This window comes from Phycodurus eques, chromosome 15 (genome assembly GCF_024500275.1).
Source record: "Phycodurus eques isolate BA_2022a chromosome 15, UOR_Pequ_1.1, whole genome shotgun sequence".
In the NCBI taxonomy this organism is placed as follows: Eukaryota; Metazoa; Chordata; class Actinopteri; order Syngnathiformes; family Syngnathidae; genus Phycodurus; species Phycodurus eques.
The window spans coordinates 3005701-3018860 of record NC_084539.1 but is presented as its reverse complement, the minus strand read 5'-3'; the positions used below and the strand labels follow the sequence as shown (position 1 = coordinate 3018860).

The following is a 13160-nucleotide window of genomic DNA, read 5'->3' as shown; positions in this document are numbered from 1 at the left end:
TGAACACGTAGACCTAATGTGCTATTGTATTTCAATCTTGTTCATGGTGGTGGCACTGGGAGCGCTCTGTATTTGGGGGGGGGGGGGGGGGGAGATATGACATGACACAATGTTTGAGTACACTCACCGGCACATTTAATAATAGTAATAATAATGTAATAGAAACTTTTACAAAGTGCTTTTGACAGAAGAAAAGCATGCATGGAATAATATTAAGTCCTAATAAAGCAAAGCTTTGCTCTGGGAAACAAATCAACTCATTTCAGATATTTGTTACAAAATGTAAACCCTTTGGAATTCAACAATTTCTTTCATGGGCACATTATATTCTTTATCATATAATTAAGTCAATAATAAAAAGTATGTTCCTAAATTTTATTGTAAATTACAACCCCAAAAAAAAAATAATAATGTCATCTGCATTGAAATGACCTTTGTACGCTGTAATGCTGTTTATCCATCCATCCATCCAACCATCCATTTTCTGTCGCGCTTCTCCTCACTGGGGTCGCGGGCGCGCCGGAGCCTATCCCTGCTGTCGTCGGGCAGGAGGCGCGGTACGCCCTCAACCGGTCGCCAGCCCATCGCAGGGCACATACGAACAAACAACCATTCGCACTCACAGTCACACCTACGGGCAATTTAGAGTCTTTAATTAATGCATGTTTTTTTGGGGGGGGGGATGTGGGAGGAAAGCGGAGTGCCCGGAGAAAAGCCACGCAGGCACGGGGGAGAACATGCAAACTCCACACAGGCGGGGCCGGGGATTGAACCCGGGTCCTAGGAACTGTGAGGCTGACGCTCTAACCGGTCGTCCACCGTGCCGCTGTTTAATTTGGTTGATTAGTTGTATTTCAGTCTATCGTGCAAAAATGAATTGAGCACAAGTTTAGTGTGTATTAAAAGAAGCCATTGTTTTCAGGGGCGAGTGAGAGCAGAGACGCTGGGAGCGTCGCGTCGTCCGAGCGGCCGGCCCGCAGCCTCCGGTTACGACACAATAACCTTGACGCTACACCGTCGGGGAGGCCCGGCGAATCAACGTATTGTGTTTTGACTAGAGCAGTTCACCTGGATCAGATTCATGCCGCGTGAGGTCAGTTCACCTGAGGGGAGGTCACAGAAGAAGTGAAGTCTGCCATCGAAACTGTAAAAACCCCAGAGCGGAAGGTCTCACTTGTGGCTCTTGAGATCATGACCGCAAAGTACAAACGAAATTGTCTCACGTACAGGAGCTTCTCTTGTTAAATATCGTCTCTTGTTATCGGTTTTCCAGAATGACATTTTGAGGGAAAACCAAAGATAGGAACGTTTGTGAAATGCATTAATTTTAGATTGTTAATACACAATAAACGTACAGAAAATGAAGCAACCTCGTCGTTGAATGAAAGCGGCCCTGGCCCGTGACAGAGAAGCGCCAGATTCGAGGTCCCGTTGCTGGGTTTGAATTTTGGCACCGACTTTTCTGTGCGTTTCTTTGCATGTTCTACCGGCGCTCGCACGGCTTACTCCCGCATTCCGGAAGACGCTGTGAATTATATGGATGTGAGTGTTTGTTTTTCTGTGTTCTGTGATTGACTGGTGACGATTCCAGGGTGTCCAAATTCAGCTGGGTTAGGCTCCGGCTCAGCTGCGTCCCCGAACAGACGGCTGGATGGGTTTATTGTAGACCTCGTGATCAGTCCAGGGTGGACACGGTCTTTCACCTTCATTTAGATGGGAAAGACTCCGGTGTCCTTGTGGCACTGAATAGTGTGGAAAGACTTCTTCAGCATCATTTTTTTGGGTCATTCATTTCCCACGGCAGCTTCGCACATCTGCATCACAGCTCTGAGGACCGGGGTTCAAATCCCGGCAAAGCCTGTGTGGAGTTTGCACGTTCTCCCCGCGCCTGCGTCCCACATCCCCAAAAAAACAGGTTGATTGAAGACTCTAATTGCCCGTAGGTGTGAATGTGAGTGCGAATGGTTGTTTGTCTGCATGTGCCCCGCGATTGGCTGGCGACCAGTTCAGGGTGCGCCTTGCCTGTCGCCCAAAGCTAACTGGGATAGCCTCAAGCACGCCCGCGACCCCAGAGAGGATAAGCGGTACAGAAAACGGATGGATGATCCAATGATTATTTCATTTTCCAAAAATATATTAGGTTGACATTTCGCCTACCATCCGAGCAGGCTTCGTCGGTCCACGCACGTCGGTGAGTCGGGCAGTTCTAGCCTGAGTTTTGGAGAGAAACCCAACTATTTATCCCCTATTGAAGAGAAACGTCTGCCTGCCACCCTTGTTAATATTCCATTCAGTTGTAACAATGGTGGTCGAGGGGCCTGAAGGCCAAAATGCTAACGAATCAGCAGCTCAAAGAGAAACGGCACTCTTTCGAGGGCAAAAATGGACGCCTTACGCAAAGGGACGACCGATGGTTCCGAAGAGGAGCGAGAGAGGCCATCTTCGCTAAAGTCCAGCGACCGCCTCGAAGCGGGAGAAGGCCTCCACATCACACGGCCGTTTTCAGGTCGACAGCCGATTCTTCATTTCCGCCCGGACGAGACCCGAAAAGTCCAGTTGCGCTGGATTCAGTGCCCCGAGAATGGGTCCTATGGTATCCGCCCCACCGCAAATCCCAACGTGACCTGTTTTCAGCTCTTATTCGTGTACATTTCACATCAATTCACATCTCGTGAGAGTTCTGCATGTAGACATACCTCGTGAGCTTGGCCAGAGGTGGCCAGACAGCACTTCCTTACCGAGTCTGCAACGCTACCTGCTGTCCAAGTACGCCATTGCACTTTAATCAGACTCAGAATCTGTCGCTTGCCAGAGAACACTTTGGAGACATGAAGACATTGACCCCCCCCCCCCCCCCCCAAAAAAAGGGGTAATAGTTGTCTGGTAACGCCAGTACAATTTATTTCTTCATTTTTTTGACAATTGTGCAAAAGATGCAGAGTCCTCTTTTGTTTCATTTATACAGCATATTAAAAAAGTTACCTGTATGAACAGAAGGCCGTTTGTGCTGACACGAACATACGAGAGCAATCTTTTCAATATCGTCTTTTCTTCCAACGCAAGGAGAGAAACGAGACGCAACGGATGGACAACGAAATGAAACCACCAATCCCCATCCATCTGTTTTTCTAAAGCGCCTGACCTCCTAAGCTGAAGGCCATCCCGGCTGAGCGAGAGCGGTGACAGACTGGGCGCAAGCCAGCCGCAGACTAACGCATTCGTATGCACACGCGTGGACAAAATGGTTGGGGAATGAAAGGAAACCCCACACGAGTCACACAACTAACTTGAAGCTGACAAAAGAAGTAATAAATACCAATGAAACTCAGACGTTGCTTGTAAATTGCGGTTCAACAGAATTATTGAAAAACAAACTCATGAAACAGGCCCGGACGAAAACGATGGCACCCTTCAACGCAATCGTCGAGCTCGGGGAACTTTCAACGAGACTTGTGCACCTCTCGTTCTCAGCACGCATCTCCGTGAGCAAACCGCTCCGGCCGTCTCGGGCTTGAACCACGCCACGACAACGACCCGCTCCATTTACGGCCGGCGGCGCGGTGTCGCTGCTCGGCGCAACAGCTCCGCCTACTGTTCAAACATCAGCGGCGTATTCGTGTCACCTTCTCAGTTCCGTCCTTCTACTCGATGCCTTGGAGCGTGTGGTAGATATGTTTTGGTAGAATGACATAACCCTCGTCGAAAGCGGTCGGTGCGTCGCGCGCTGTCCGGACTGTCTTGCAGGAGACCCTCAGGCTCTTGAGCTGCCTCTCCTGACGCCGACACTTCTGTTGGGTTGTTTTCAGCTTCTTCCTGAGGAGCTCCAGCTGCTCCTCCAGCTGCTGGATGCGCTTCTTCTGCCGCGCGGAGTCCTCCGCTGTGTAGTTATGGTCACAGGAGACCGCCGCCGTGTCGCCGGCGGCGTCAGGCGCGCTCCTCGCGGGCTCGGACTCCACCTCCTCCGTGACATGGTCGGAGGTCAGAGGAAAGGAAAGGGGGAAGTGGATCTCGGAGGGGAAGGGATCCTCCGGACACTCCTGCTGTCAGATTGGAACGAGAAAATGGAGCTTTTGATCTCGGCGGTGATTGCGCACAGCGACTGCATTCGGTCCTAATAATTCTAGGTCATAATCGTTACACTGCAAAGATATAGAAATGTAAACATTTCCCTCTCACGAGTCAATGAGTTCACATTTGGAATGCAACGACCGAAAACAAGAAATTCATCTTTATTTCCCAAGACGCGGCTCTACGAGAGAGAGAACGCTCGGAATTCTCCGGACCTCTTTTACCTTGATGTCGAGATTGAAGTCAAAGAGCGACGGCACGGCGTTGTCCTTCAGCACGCGGTTGTTGCATTCTCTCTTGAAGCAGTCTTTGGCGAAGTGCTGTGAGCAAATATTGCTGTACTTTGTGGGCTTGAAATTGTTCCTCCTCATCGCCGCCACCCATTTATCGCAGATGTCCGGACGCGCGAGGGGAAACCTGAGGGAACAATGACCAGCGCACAACCGCGTGAGAGCCAGCTGAATTCGCCCTTGACGAAATGTTACGAGGCCAAGTTTAGTTTTGACACTGTCCGCAGTTACCCGAGTCGTTTCAAGTAAGGGTAAGGGGTGCCCCCACTACTTTGGGCCGCCCTACCTGTGAGAGTGCCCTCCTCGCAAGGAGGGAGTCAGATGCACATCCTCAGTTGAATATTCATTGCCCCCGCTGGGGGGGGGGGGGGTCGAGGGAATCTTCCATAGAGCAACTTGGAACATATTACTGAAGTTCGAAACTCCAGAGTGCAGCGATATTCGGTGACAGGAAGAACAATGAGCCGCTTTTTCCGCCAGACAACTCAGCTATGCATCCACCTGTTGCCATCCGTGCCTGCCCTCGGCTTGAATGACTTGAGTGACGTTGCACGCGGCGTTTTGGCGAGCAAACATACTTTGTTCTTGCCGAGCCGTTGTCAAACGCCCAAGACCACGAAGGAAACGACGGCAATTTGACGGCGAGGCTCGACTTGTCGCAAAACATCATTCAATTGCTTTGCATTGCGAAAGCCGCGATTCGGTGGGCGTGTGGAGTCAAAAAGCGAAATGCGCCGGCGAGTTGCAGATCGTTGTCGTACAGCCACGTGCACAACGTTCAAACGACATCGAATGATCCTTTTTGTGAGAAAGCGGTGAACAGCGCCCGTCGTGATGCACAGTCGGTTCCCGAGGTTTCTCCCGAATATTGCTAATGCTAATCATCAACACACAGCCGAAGTCAACTCACTTGTGGAAGGAGATCTCTTTATCTTTGTGATAACGGTTTTTACAGCCGTAAGCAGAGCAAGTCTGGACCATAGCTGAGCTGCTGTCCGATCTGACAAGCGCAAGTCCGCTCGTGCTGCGCGTTGACGATATTAGCACACTGCGCCACGACGCTAACCTTTCCCACCACGCGCTTCACTCGCTGCCACCAACAAAGATGGCGGCCGCGGCGTCACGACGTGGTAGTCACGTGCGAGCGTTTCACGACCCCATCGGCGATTACGTCTTCCTGACACCCAACGGGTTGCCTTTGAAGCAAGACTCATTGGAAAAGGGCAGTCGAGACAACGGTGACGTCACGAGCGTGTTTGTTGCCATTTCTATTTCTGAGGCGAATTCACGTAACCGTGCTTTTCCCAGATATTCTTTCTTTGGATTTTCTTGGTTGTGACAGTGTCTTTTCTCCGCGCGTTACTGGATTAAGTACTACGAGTCCTCTCCGTGAAGTGTATTCACGAAAATGTAGGTACTTTTTTGTTATGTCAAGAAAGATAGCTCAATTGATTTGACATCAAAGCACAATGCGATTACTATTTTCTTTTCATTCCAATAACACATGCTCTTTTCCAAACCGATACTTTTACTGATACTTTATTGCATTGTGGTAACCACGCTAAACACGTTTGGGTCATGAAACAGAAATGTTATTCGTCATGAAGTTGACTTGAGAAAGCAGGCTGGTTCTCAATGTTTCATACAGAACAAAAGCCACCAGAAACGCGCTCAGAAAACATATACACAGCACTGATAGCACATGGGACAAAATTAAGAAAACACTCAAGGCCTCAAAATCTTCGGGCTGAAAAACAGTGACGCTGCTGACGAATGAAAACATTTCGTTTATCGCCAAACAATGTGTGCTGTGTCTTTGAACGTTGTGCAGACAAATCACAACTTAACCACATTGGCACTGCGCGTAAACTAGAGCAAAGTTGGATCAAACCAAAATGTCATTCGGGTAAAGAACAAGAGGACATTTGTGATGAGAGAAAGTACTGCTTGTTTGCCTTCAGCCGGAGGCCCACAAATAAATACATGATCATCGACCACAGCAGGAAAGAAAAGGGGCAGCAATGCAAAATGCATCCAATCCAAATTCAATTCCCCACTAACATTTTTGTTCCATGACCACAAAAGAAAAAAGAGCCAAAGCTGACCTTTATTGGACATGTAAGAAAGCGATCACATTCGGTGGTTTGTTTTTTTGTTTTTGTGTCTGAGACTCATTCGGGTTCTAAAAAGTGGCCACGGGACTGAGAGTTTATTTGAATCATTTTCCACCATTATTCTCATCAACTACAAGTCCGAGAAATGTCTGCAATAGGTAACATTGTCTGCTGGCCTCACAGTCCAAAGCATTTGTTGCCAATCAACGTCTGTCAAAAACGGAACAAAAAAAACTGTCCGTTCCGACTGTTCCGAACAGAAGAAAAAAAAGGATTCCCCTTTAGGACTCTGCAAAAAAAAGAGCAGCGGCGAATGTCAACTCATGATGAATAAGCTCGTGGGAAAATGCGTGTACAATGCAGGCCTACTCTTTTTGGTTGCTGCTTGTTGTTGTTTTTTTTAAACACAAATTCAAGCAACGAAAGACAAACACTTTGTCAAATAAGTGTATTCAATTTCTCCTAATACTGCATGTTCACACACACACACACACACACACAAAAGAGAAGCTCTGTGATTGACTTGTTCGGAGTCATGATCACGGACAGGGCCTCTTATCTTACTTCTCACCCAGTAAACGAACACAATCTTCTTCGTTGACACCGACGACGCATTAGGAGAGTTTGCTCGAAGGCGACACTTCAGTACTCGGTACTGTCAACCCTCAGAAGCTGCTGATTCCTTCAAGTGAATGCTGATTTACAGGCATTGAACTTTTAGGCAATCTGACGCCCCGAAAGTTCAAAAAAAAAAAAAAAAACAATAAATGTCATGGTTACCACAGCTGCAGCAAACCTTAGGGGGACCTAATATGCATTTGGAAAACATTAAGAACTATTTAAGTGCAGGGTTTAACTTCAATGAAGCCGACGTGTCTTAAAGGAGGTTCATAAGATAGCAGCGATTTAAAGAGCAGCACAGTTATTAACAAGCAGTTAAGCTTCCCGCATCTTATACGCTACAAAAGTTCAGCTCATTTTGATTCCAAAATTGGGAATCGACTAAATATGAATATTTCCAAATTAAAATGTTCACAAAACCCTGAAATGCGATCTCAGCGCAGGCAGACATCATGCAAAATATTGTAGTTTTAGCACTTAGAGGCTAAACAAGGAACAAGGAAGGAGCAATGGATGTTTAAAAACAAAACCAAACTGCGTTTTTGGAGCATACAATTGTGTCTATTTTTCCAAAGGTAACAGCGTGCACTTGAACATTTGCATAACACGTCCCCTTTCATTCGACTTCAGATATCGTCAAGCGATAACGTTGATATTTCTGCTGTCCTGGGAACGAGCACCCTTTTGAATCTTTTCAATCGGGAGCATTTGCCCCGATACAAATAGGATCGTTCTTATTTACAGAAAGATCCGAATTTGGCTCGTTCATATGAACGACTGAAAGATTGGGGAGGCGGGGAGGCGGGGGATATGAAAACAAGGAGACTCCTCAGTGTTCACTTTTAGGGTGCGATAGGCCTGAAACGACAAATCCAGTCCGACCTCAGGGTCCACTGCTATTGCGGGATGAGCCGTGTCAGGTGCGTAAGGTTCTCCCGTAACTCTGTGCGCCTCGCCGATGCTTATTAGCGATGCCAGTCTCGGGAGCAAGGGATCGTCCATCACGCGGCTTCTTTCACAAGCGCTGCAGGAGGAGACAAAACGCTGTACAGAGTTCCATTTCAACTCCAAAATAACACTGCAATATTTCCACATTCCAAGTCCACATCTTGTAGCCTTCACTGCAGGCTCGAATCTATTCCTTCACCGCCTCTTCCTCTTTCTCCTCTTCTTCTTTCTCTGCTCCTTCTCCACCCGAAGCGTCAGCCTTGCCATTATTTCCTCCATCCTCATCTCCGTGAGGAGCCCCACCTTCCGCTTCTTTTGATTCTTCCTCAGGCTGAAAACAACAACAACAAAAAACAACTTTGTATTACTGTGTCACTTTGGGTTCGTCTTAAAAATAGAAAGTGATAGTTGATCTAGTTGATCTTCTCGATATACAGATTAAGTTCCTTTAGCCTCACTAGTAAGTTACCACCAATCACGCTTAGTAATTATGCTAACCATGGCAAACCGAAACAGCTTGTGTGACTTCTTTACAATCCTATATAACTATCATTTTACAGGACATTACTATAGTACTATATGAATTAAGAAGGTAGTGTATATTAATATATACACATCCTGATTCCTATATACACTAATACAATAATACAAATGCTTATATCAGTTACAGCAGTATGTTGGATTTTAAGGAAAAGATTAACTACTACAAACAAAACTAAAACTATAAAAACACCTATATAATATACCGTACATATTAATGTATTTCTCGTCCCGTGTAATAATGGTTTATATTGATTTGACTACTTCCTCATATTTTGTAGTGATCATTTATATTTTAAGTGACGTTTGCACATTTGTGTTCAGCCCCACACTCATCTGTTCCGTAGTCTCACACCGTTATTTGATATTCAGATTCCTTCCTTCATTTGTTTTTTTTTATTGTAGTTCTGCATTTTTTGGATCAACTTTGGCTTATCTCTTCATTCATATTCTCTCTCTTTTTCTTGAAACATTTTCAGGATGAAGCTCAAGTGGAGGCATCTACGAGATCTGCGGAGCACCCAGATCGATGTAGCGGTGACCATCACAACGGCGGCTCGTTTCCTCCACAACACGTACGCGGGTGCTTCGGAGATCGCTCGGGAACAGCCAAACGGACGCCCAAGACGGGAAGAACTAAAGGATTACGGGCCACACCGCAGACGTCATGAGGCCATGCTATGACGTGATCCTGCTTTTTCTTAAAATGTTCATACTCTAAATGGGTATCAATAATGAATTGCCGCCATTACTTTTTGCATGTCAATAAATAAGTTTCACTAAGTTATTTTTATCATTAACTGCAAAGACTCCAAGTTGAAATGTAATACCGTGTAATAAAATACTCAAAAAACACCACCAAGATACAAATCGGGCAAAACAAAGTTTCTCCCTGTAGCAAAGTATTGAACATTGTGCAAAAGTGTCAACATCAAATGCAAACTCCAAGAAGAGTGTTATCAATTTAACTCCTGAGGCCTCTTTGTACTCCCGACAACGCCCGCATCGCATCGCGTCGCGTCGCGTCGCGTCGCATCGCATCGCATCGCATCGCATCGCATCGCATCGCATCACGTGACCGGGCCCCTATGCGGCACTTGACGCCGCGGAGATCATCTCTCGTGATTGGTCTGTTTTAGTCACACGCTCCGATGACGTACTCCGCTCTCCCCTCGGTTCCGCATACCACCGCCGCCGCCTTCTCGATGGAGTTTGCAGTATTATTAAACGTTATCATCTGGTCATCGAGGTCCATTTGTTCTGGCAGACACTGTTCCACGGTCACCGCTGTTGTTGCTTTGTTCCTTGTTACGGAAAGGGAATTGGCCATGAAATGCAGAGGAACCTCCACCCTGTGGTGTCCTCGCCAATAGCGGCCGTAGCGACGCCCCCGACTTGGAGGAGAACTGCGGCACATTTTCAAAACAGCACGCATTGGTTGCGCTCGAGTATAAAGGCAAACTGCGCGCGGGAAAGCCGCGGTGACGTCAGCGCGAGTATAAAGAAGCCTTTAAAGTTGATCTATCAGTCGAGCCATCAGGGCCTCAAGCCCCTTGCTGGGCTGACTCCAGTCGAGCCAGCACGGAGGAACTGGCGGGTGTCATCTTGTTCTGTTCCCGCTGACGCTGACGAGGCCGTGTGGGTGCTGGAGCAAGGGGCAGGGTGACACCCGAAGGTCCAAGATTCTGTGTTCTTCTTACTTCTACCGTCGCGGACGTGCCAGCCACGGGAAAGACAACATCGCGATGCACTCAGGTCAATCAGGAACAGCATCTGGTCCCTATTAAAGCCTTCATTTGCAAGCACGGCAGGAGATGCAGTGAAGGGATGCAGGGAGTATTCTCCTCCAAGCTCTCTACAACACATATGAACAGGTGGCCATCAAACATTGTAATATAGACGTGACTTTTGTTAACTTTCTTTTTTGTTCCCCAACCTGTTGCGATGAGCTCCTCCTTAGCCATAACCGGCTTAACCGCAGAAGTGCATGCAGGTCCAAATACAGGCCAGTTTTGTTGTCCAACTAGACCGGAGGAAGAAAAGGTTTACGTTACAACTATTTCCCACACTCATTTTTGTCATCAGAAATATTTTGGAATCAAAATGGAATAATAAATTCTGTGTATCCGTTGAAACAATATTCAGAATGTGCATCCCTCGTCCAGAGGTCATTGACTGCTACACAGTACTTTTACTTTGCAAATGTTGCCACGTAAACACAAATGAAAACGAAGCCACCGGGCTCGTGTTAGCCCTTTGTTAGCACGGGCGGTACCGTAGCTCGCATATATCACATGAAAATGGTATTTTGCACTCCAGCAATAGCACCATATAATTATGCTGACCAATACTATGTACACGGCGGATCGAGCGTGACAAAAACTATTCAGAAGTGATAAGAAAGGGATTATTACTACTTACTGTTTACACTCGGGCCAGCCGTCTTTGAAAGCCAACTCAGGGGTAGTGCGAAATCTCCGACTTTCCGAGTGGGAAGTCCGACTTCAGAGGGCATTCCGTTTGAATTTCCGACTAGGAACTCGGAACTTCCGACTTGCGAGTTCAAACGGAACGCAGGCATACACGTCGTCGATACGACAGGCCGTTATGAGCTGCGTGCCTACGGCCATGCTAAGCTAGCGGGTCAAAGTGTTGGCGCATTCCACGCAGCGAGCAAAGTTTCATCGCATTCCATGTTGGTGGCCGGCACGCGGCTTCGGTACTTTGACTTTCGGCAGAGTTGTTTTCTGGCACAAGTACCAGTACTTTTACTTAAGTGTTGAATACCAGTACTTTTGAAATGGCCGCCTGTCAGCGATGAGCTCGGCGAATTTTCCGTCACCGCCCTCGAGCGGTCGCTGCTCAGGCCCTAATAAATTAGAGGCACAACGTGGGACCAGAGAGGGATGATTTTTTTTTTTTTTTTTCAAAAAGATCATTTGAGTAATATTCTACTGTCAGGCCACGAAGACAGTTTTAACATATATTGTTGTTGTTGTTTTGGACCGCCAACTCCACCTTGAAGTATCTGAAGCTAGTGTGGGCCGACACCTCCGAATAAGGCCGCTACGGCTACTCGGCCCATCCCCGCCGGATACCGAGGATATTGAACTCGGGCTTTCTGTCGCGTGAGGGCATAGGTGTCAAACTCAAGGCCCGGGGGGCCAGGTGCGGCCCGCCACGTCATTGTCGGTGGCCCGCGACTTCCGTCATGTTTGCTCCAATCTGTCATAACAATTCAAGAATAATGTTAAGATGTTGTATGTTTCTGTTCCCAAACCCTTCTTCTCCAGAAGGAGGGTTTATTATCCCCGTCTTCTATTATCTCTATTATCTATCTATTATCCCCGTCTTCTGGTTTCAAGACTAGTTATCCCTCAATTGGTTGCGTAACGGCAATAATATGTTTCGGTGACGATGAAACATTTATACGGTTTCAGTTTGTGCGTGACGGGCCGAGACCTAAGCGAGTTTGTGCGATGGCGCCTTTCCCCATCCTCATCCTCCCCAGGTGTGTCACCTGTTTCACGCGGTTCCTCCGTCGGCTGGGAAGGCGGGCCTTCATCCTGCGGGACAGAGCCAGCAGCTTGTTGTGTCTCTGTCTCCTCTTCGCCTTCTCCTCCTCCTCTCTCCGCTTCTCATCCGCGCGGTCCGAGTCCGAATCGTCGTGCCGCTGCACCCTGCACCGCTTCCTGGGCTGCACCGTCCTCTTCGGCTGGGTCGTCGCCTCCTTCTCCCCCCCATCATGGCCGTCGCCGTCGTCGTCGTCGTCTCGCTCCTTCGCAGTGCTCGAGGACGAGGACGAGGACGAGGACGAGGACGTTTCGTCGCCACCCAGAAAAGAGCGCTTTCTGCGGGTGACGGCGCGGCTGTCGTCGCTGGACGTGGCTCCGGAATCGCTCCTTTGCCACTCCTCCTGGTCGCTGTCCTCCTCCGGGGAGCTATGGAAGTCGGACTGGGAACCGGACGACGACGACGAAGAGGAGAAGGAGCCCTCGTCAGTGTCGTCCAGGATGGAGGCGGGCAGACCGATCTGCCGCTTCTTGGACAGGTCCGTCTTGGTTTTGCGCATCGAAGCGAACATTTTGCGCTTGTACAAGCGCTCCATGTTTGCGCTCGGGCCCTGACGCCAGTGACATGAAACAAAAACGACGAAGACGACAGAGTTGGAGCAGGCTAACCCGTCACCCGCGCATCGAGATATGAACGCGCAGCTGTGCGCCGCATCGGGACTCTTAAAGCGGCACAATCGTCTGCATTCGGTGGCTCGGCCAAAAGCAAAACCGAAAAGCAGCTGTCATCCGGTGTTCCAGCTGGATTCAAGTCTGAAAGCGTCGCATTCCTTTGCTGCTAGCACTGTTTTTGTTGTGGCTCGCACTACTTCTTCTTCTTCTTCTTCTTCTTCTTCGTCTTCTTCGCCAAAAACAAACTACAGCAGAATGTGCGAGTGCCCCCACGCGGGAGCTGCTCGCGGCCCGACATGCAAGTGACAAACCAATCCGTTCTCTGCAAATCTGTGACGTCACTCCTCATTCGGGTGCGTTTCAAGCCGCCTGCATACGTCATCTGTCCACCGCAA

The 13160-nt window shown here is 48.2% G+C and overlaps 2 protein-coding genes and 1 long non-coding RNA gene across 8 annotated transcripts; 1 reads left to right on the top strand and 2 right to left on the bottom strand.

Moving 5' to 3' along the window:
• Nucleotides 1-2876: 2876 nt before the first annotated feature.
• On the bottom strand, nt 2877-5745 carry thap1 (THAP domain containing, apoptosis associated protein 1). 4 transcript variants are annotated; one of them, XM_061698836.1, is made up of 3 exons: nt 5269-5745; nt 4293-4485; nt 2877-4040 (listed from the first exon to the last, which is right to left on the bottom strand). In XM_061698836.1, the coding sequence occupies exons 1-3, from the start codon at nt 5337-5339 to the stop codon at nt 3642-3644; spliced, it is 663 nt and encodes a 220-aa protein (XP_061554820.1). In that variant the 5' UTR covers nt 5340-5745; the 3' UTR covers nt 2877-3641. The 4 variants fall into 4 exon arrangements, with proteins under 4 accessions (XP_061554820.1, XP_061554821.1, XP_061554818.1 ...); XM_061698837.1 differs by having other exon boundaries at nt 2877-4037; nt 5269-5744; XM_061698834.1 differs by lacking the exon at nt 5269-5745 and adding an exon at nt 4645-5265.
• Nucleotides 5463-9364, top strand: LOC133413910 (uncharacterized). Its single transcript, XR_009769935.1, has 2 exons — nt 5463-5768; nt 9061-9364. It is a non-coding gene; the product is annotated as an uncharacterized LOC133413910 (long non-coding RNA).
• Nucleotides 5872-13014, bottom strand: ccdc82 (coiled-coil domain containing 82). Of its 3 annotated transcripts, XR_009769934.1 has the most exons (4): nt 12102-13014; nt 10518-10604; nt 9742-10436; nt 8295-8372 (listed from the first exon to the last, which is right to left on the bottom strand). XR_009769934.1 is itself a non-coding variant. In XM_061698832.1 (3 exons), exons 1-3 carry the CDS (start codon nt 12687-12689, stop codon nt 10374-10376), a joined length of 738 nt encoding a protein of 245 aa, XP_061554816.1. In that variant the 5' UTR covers nt 12690-13014; the 3' UTR covers nt 8281-10373. The 3 variants fall into 3 exon arrangements, 2 of the variants coding, with proteins under 2 accessions (XP_061554817.1, XP_061554816.1); XM_061698832.1 differs by having other exon boundaries at nt 8281-10436; XM_061698833.1 differs by lacking the exons at nt 9742-10436; nt 10518-10604 and having other exon boundaries at nt 5872-8372; nt 12102-13013.
• Between the last annotated feature and the right edge of the window lie 146 nt (nt 13015-13160).

Excerpts from the sequence above, each read along its gene's own strand:
- ccdc82 (XM_061698832.1), bottom strand. The coding sequence starts at position 12,689 with ATGGAGCGCTTGTACAAGCGCAAAATGTTCGCTTCGATGCGCAAAACC. Across the intron at positions 10,605-12,101 it reads GGAGGAACCGCGTGAAACAG|TTGGACAACAAAACTGGCCT; the intron begins GTGACACACCTG and ends CCTCCGGTCTAG. Across the intron at positions 10,437-10,517 it reads GGAGGAGCTCATCGCAACAG|AGAGCTTGGAGGAGAATACT; the intron begins GTTGGGGAACAA and ends TATGTGTTGTAG.
- thap1 (XM_061698834.1), bottom strand. The coding sequence starts at position 4,763 with ATGTTCCAAGTTGCTCTATGGAAGATTCCCTCGACCCCCCCCCCCCCC. Across the intron at positions 4,486-4,644 it reads CGAGGAGGGCACTCTCACAG|GTTTCCCCTCGCGCGTCCGG; the intron begins GTAGGGCGGCCC and ends TTGTTCCCTCAG. Across the intron at positions 4,041-4,292 it reads ACTTCAATCTCGACATCAAG|CAGGAGTGTCCGGAGGATCC; the intron begins GTAAAAGAGGTC and ends CCAATCTGACAG.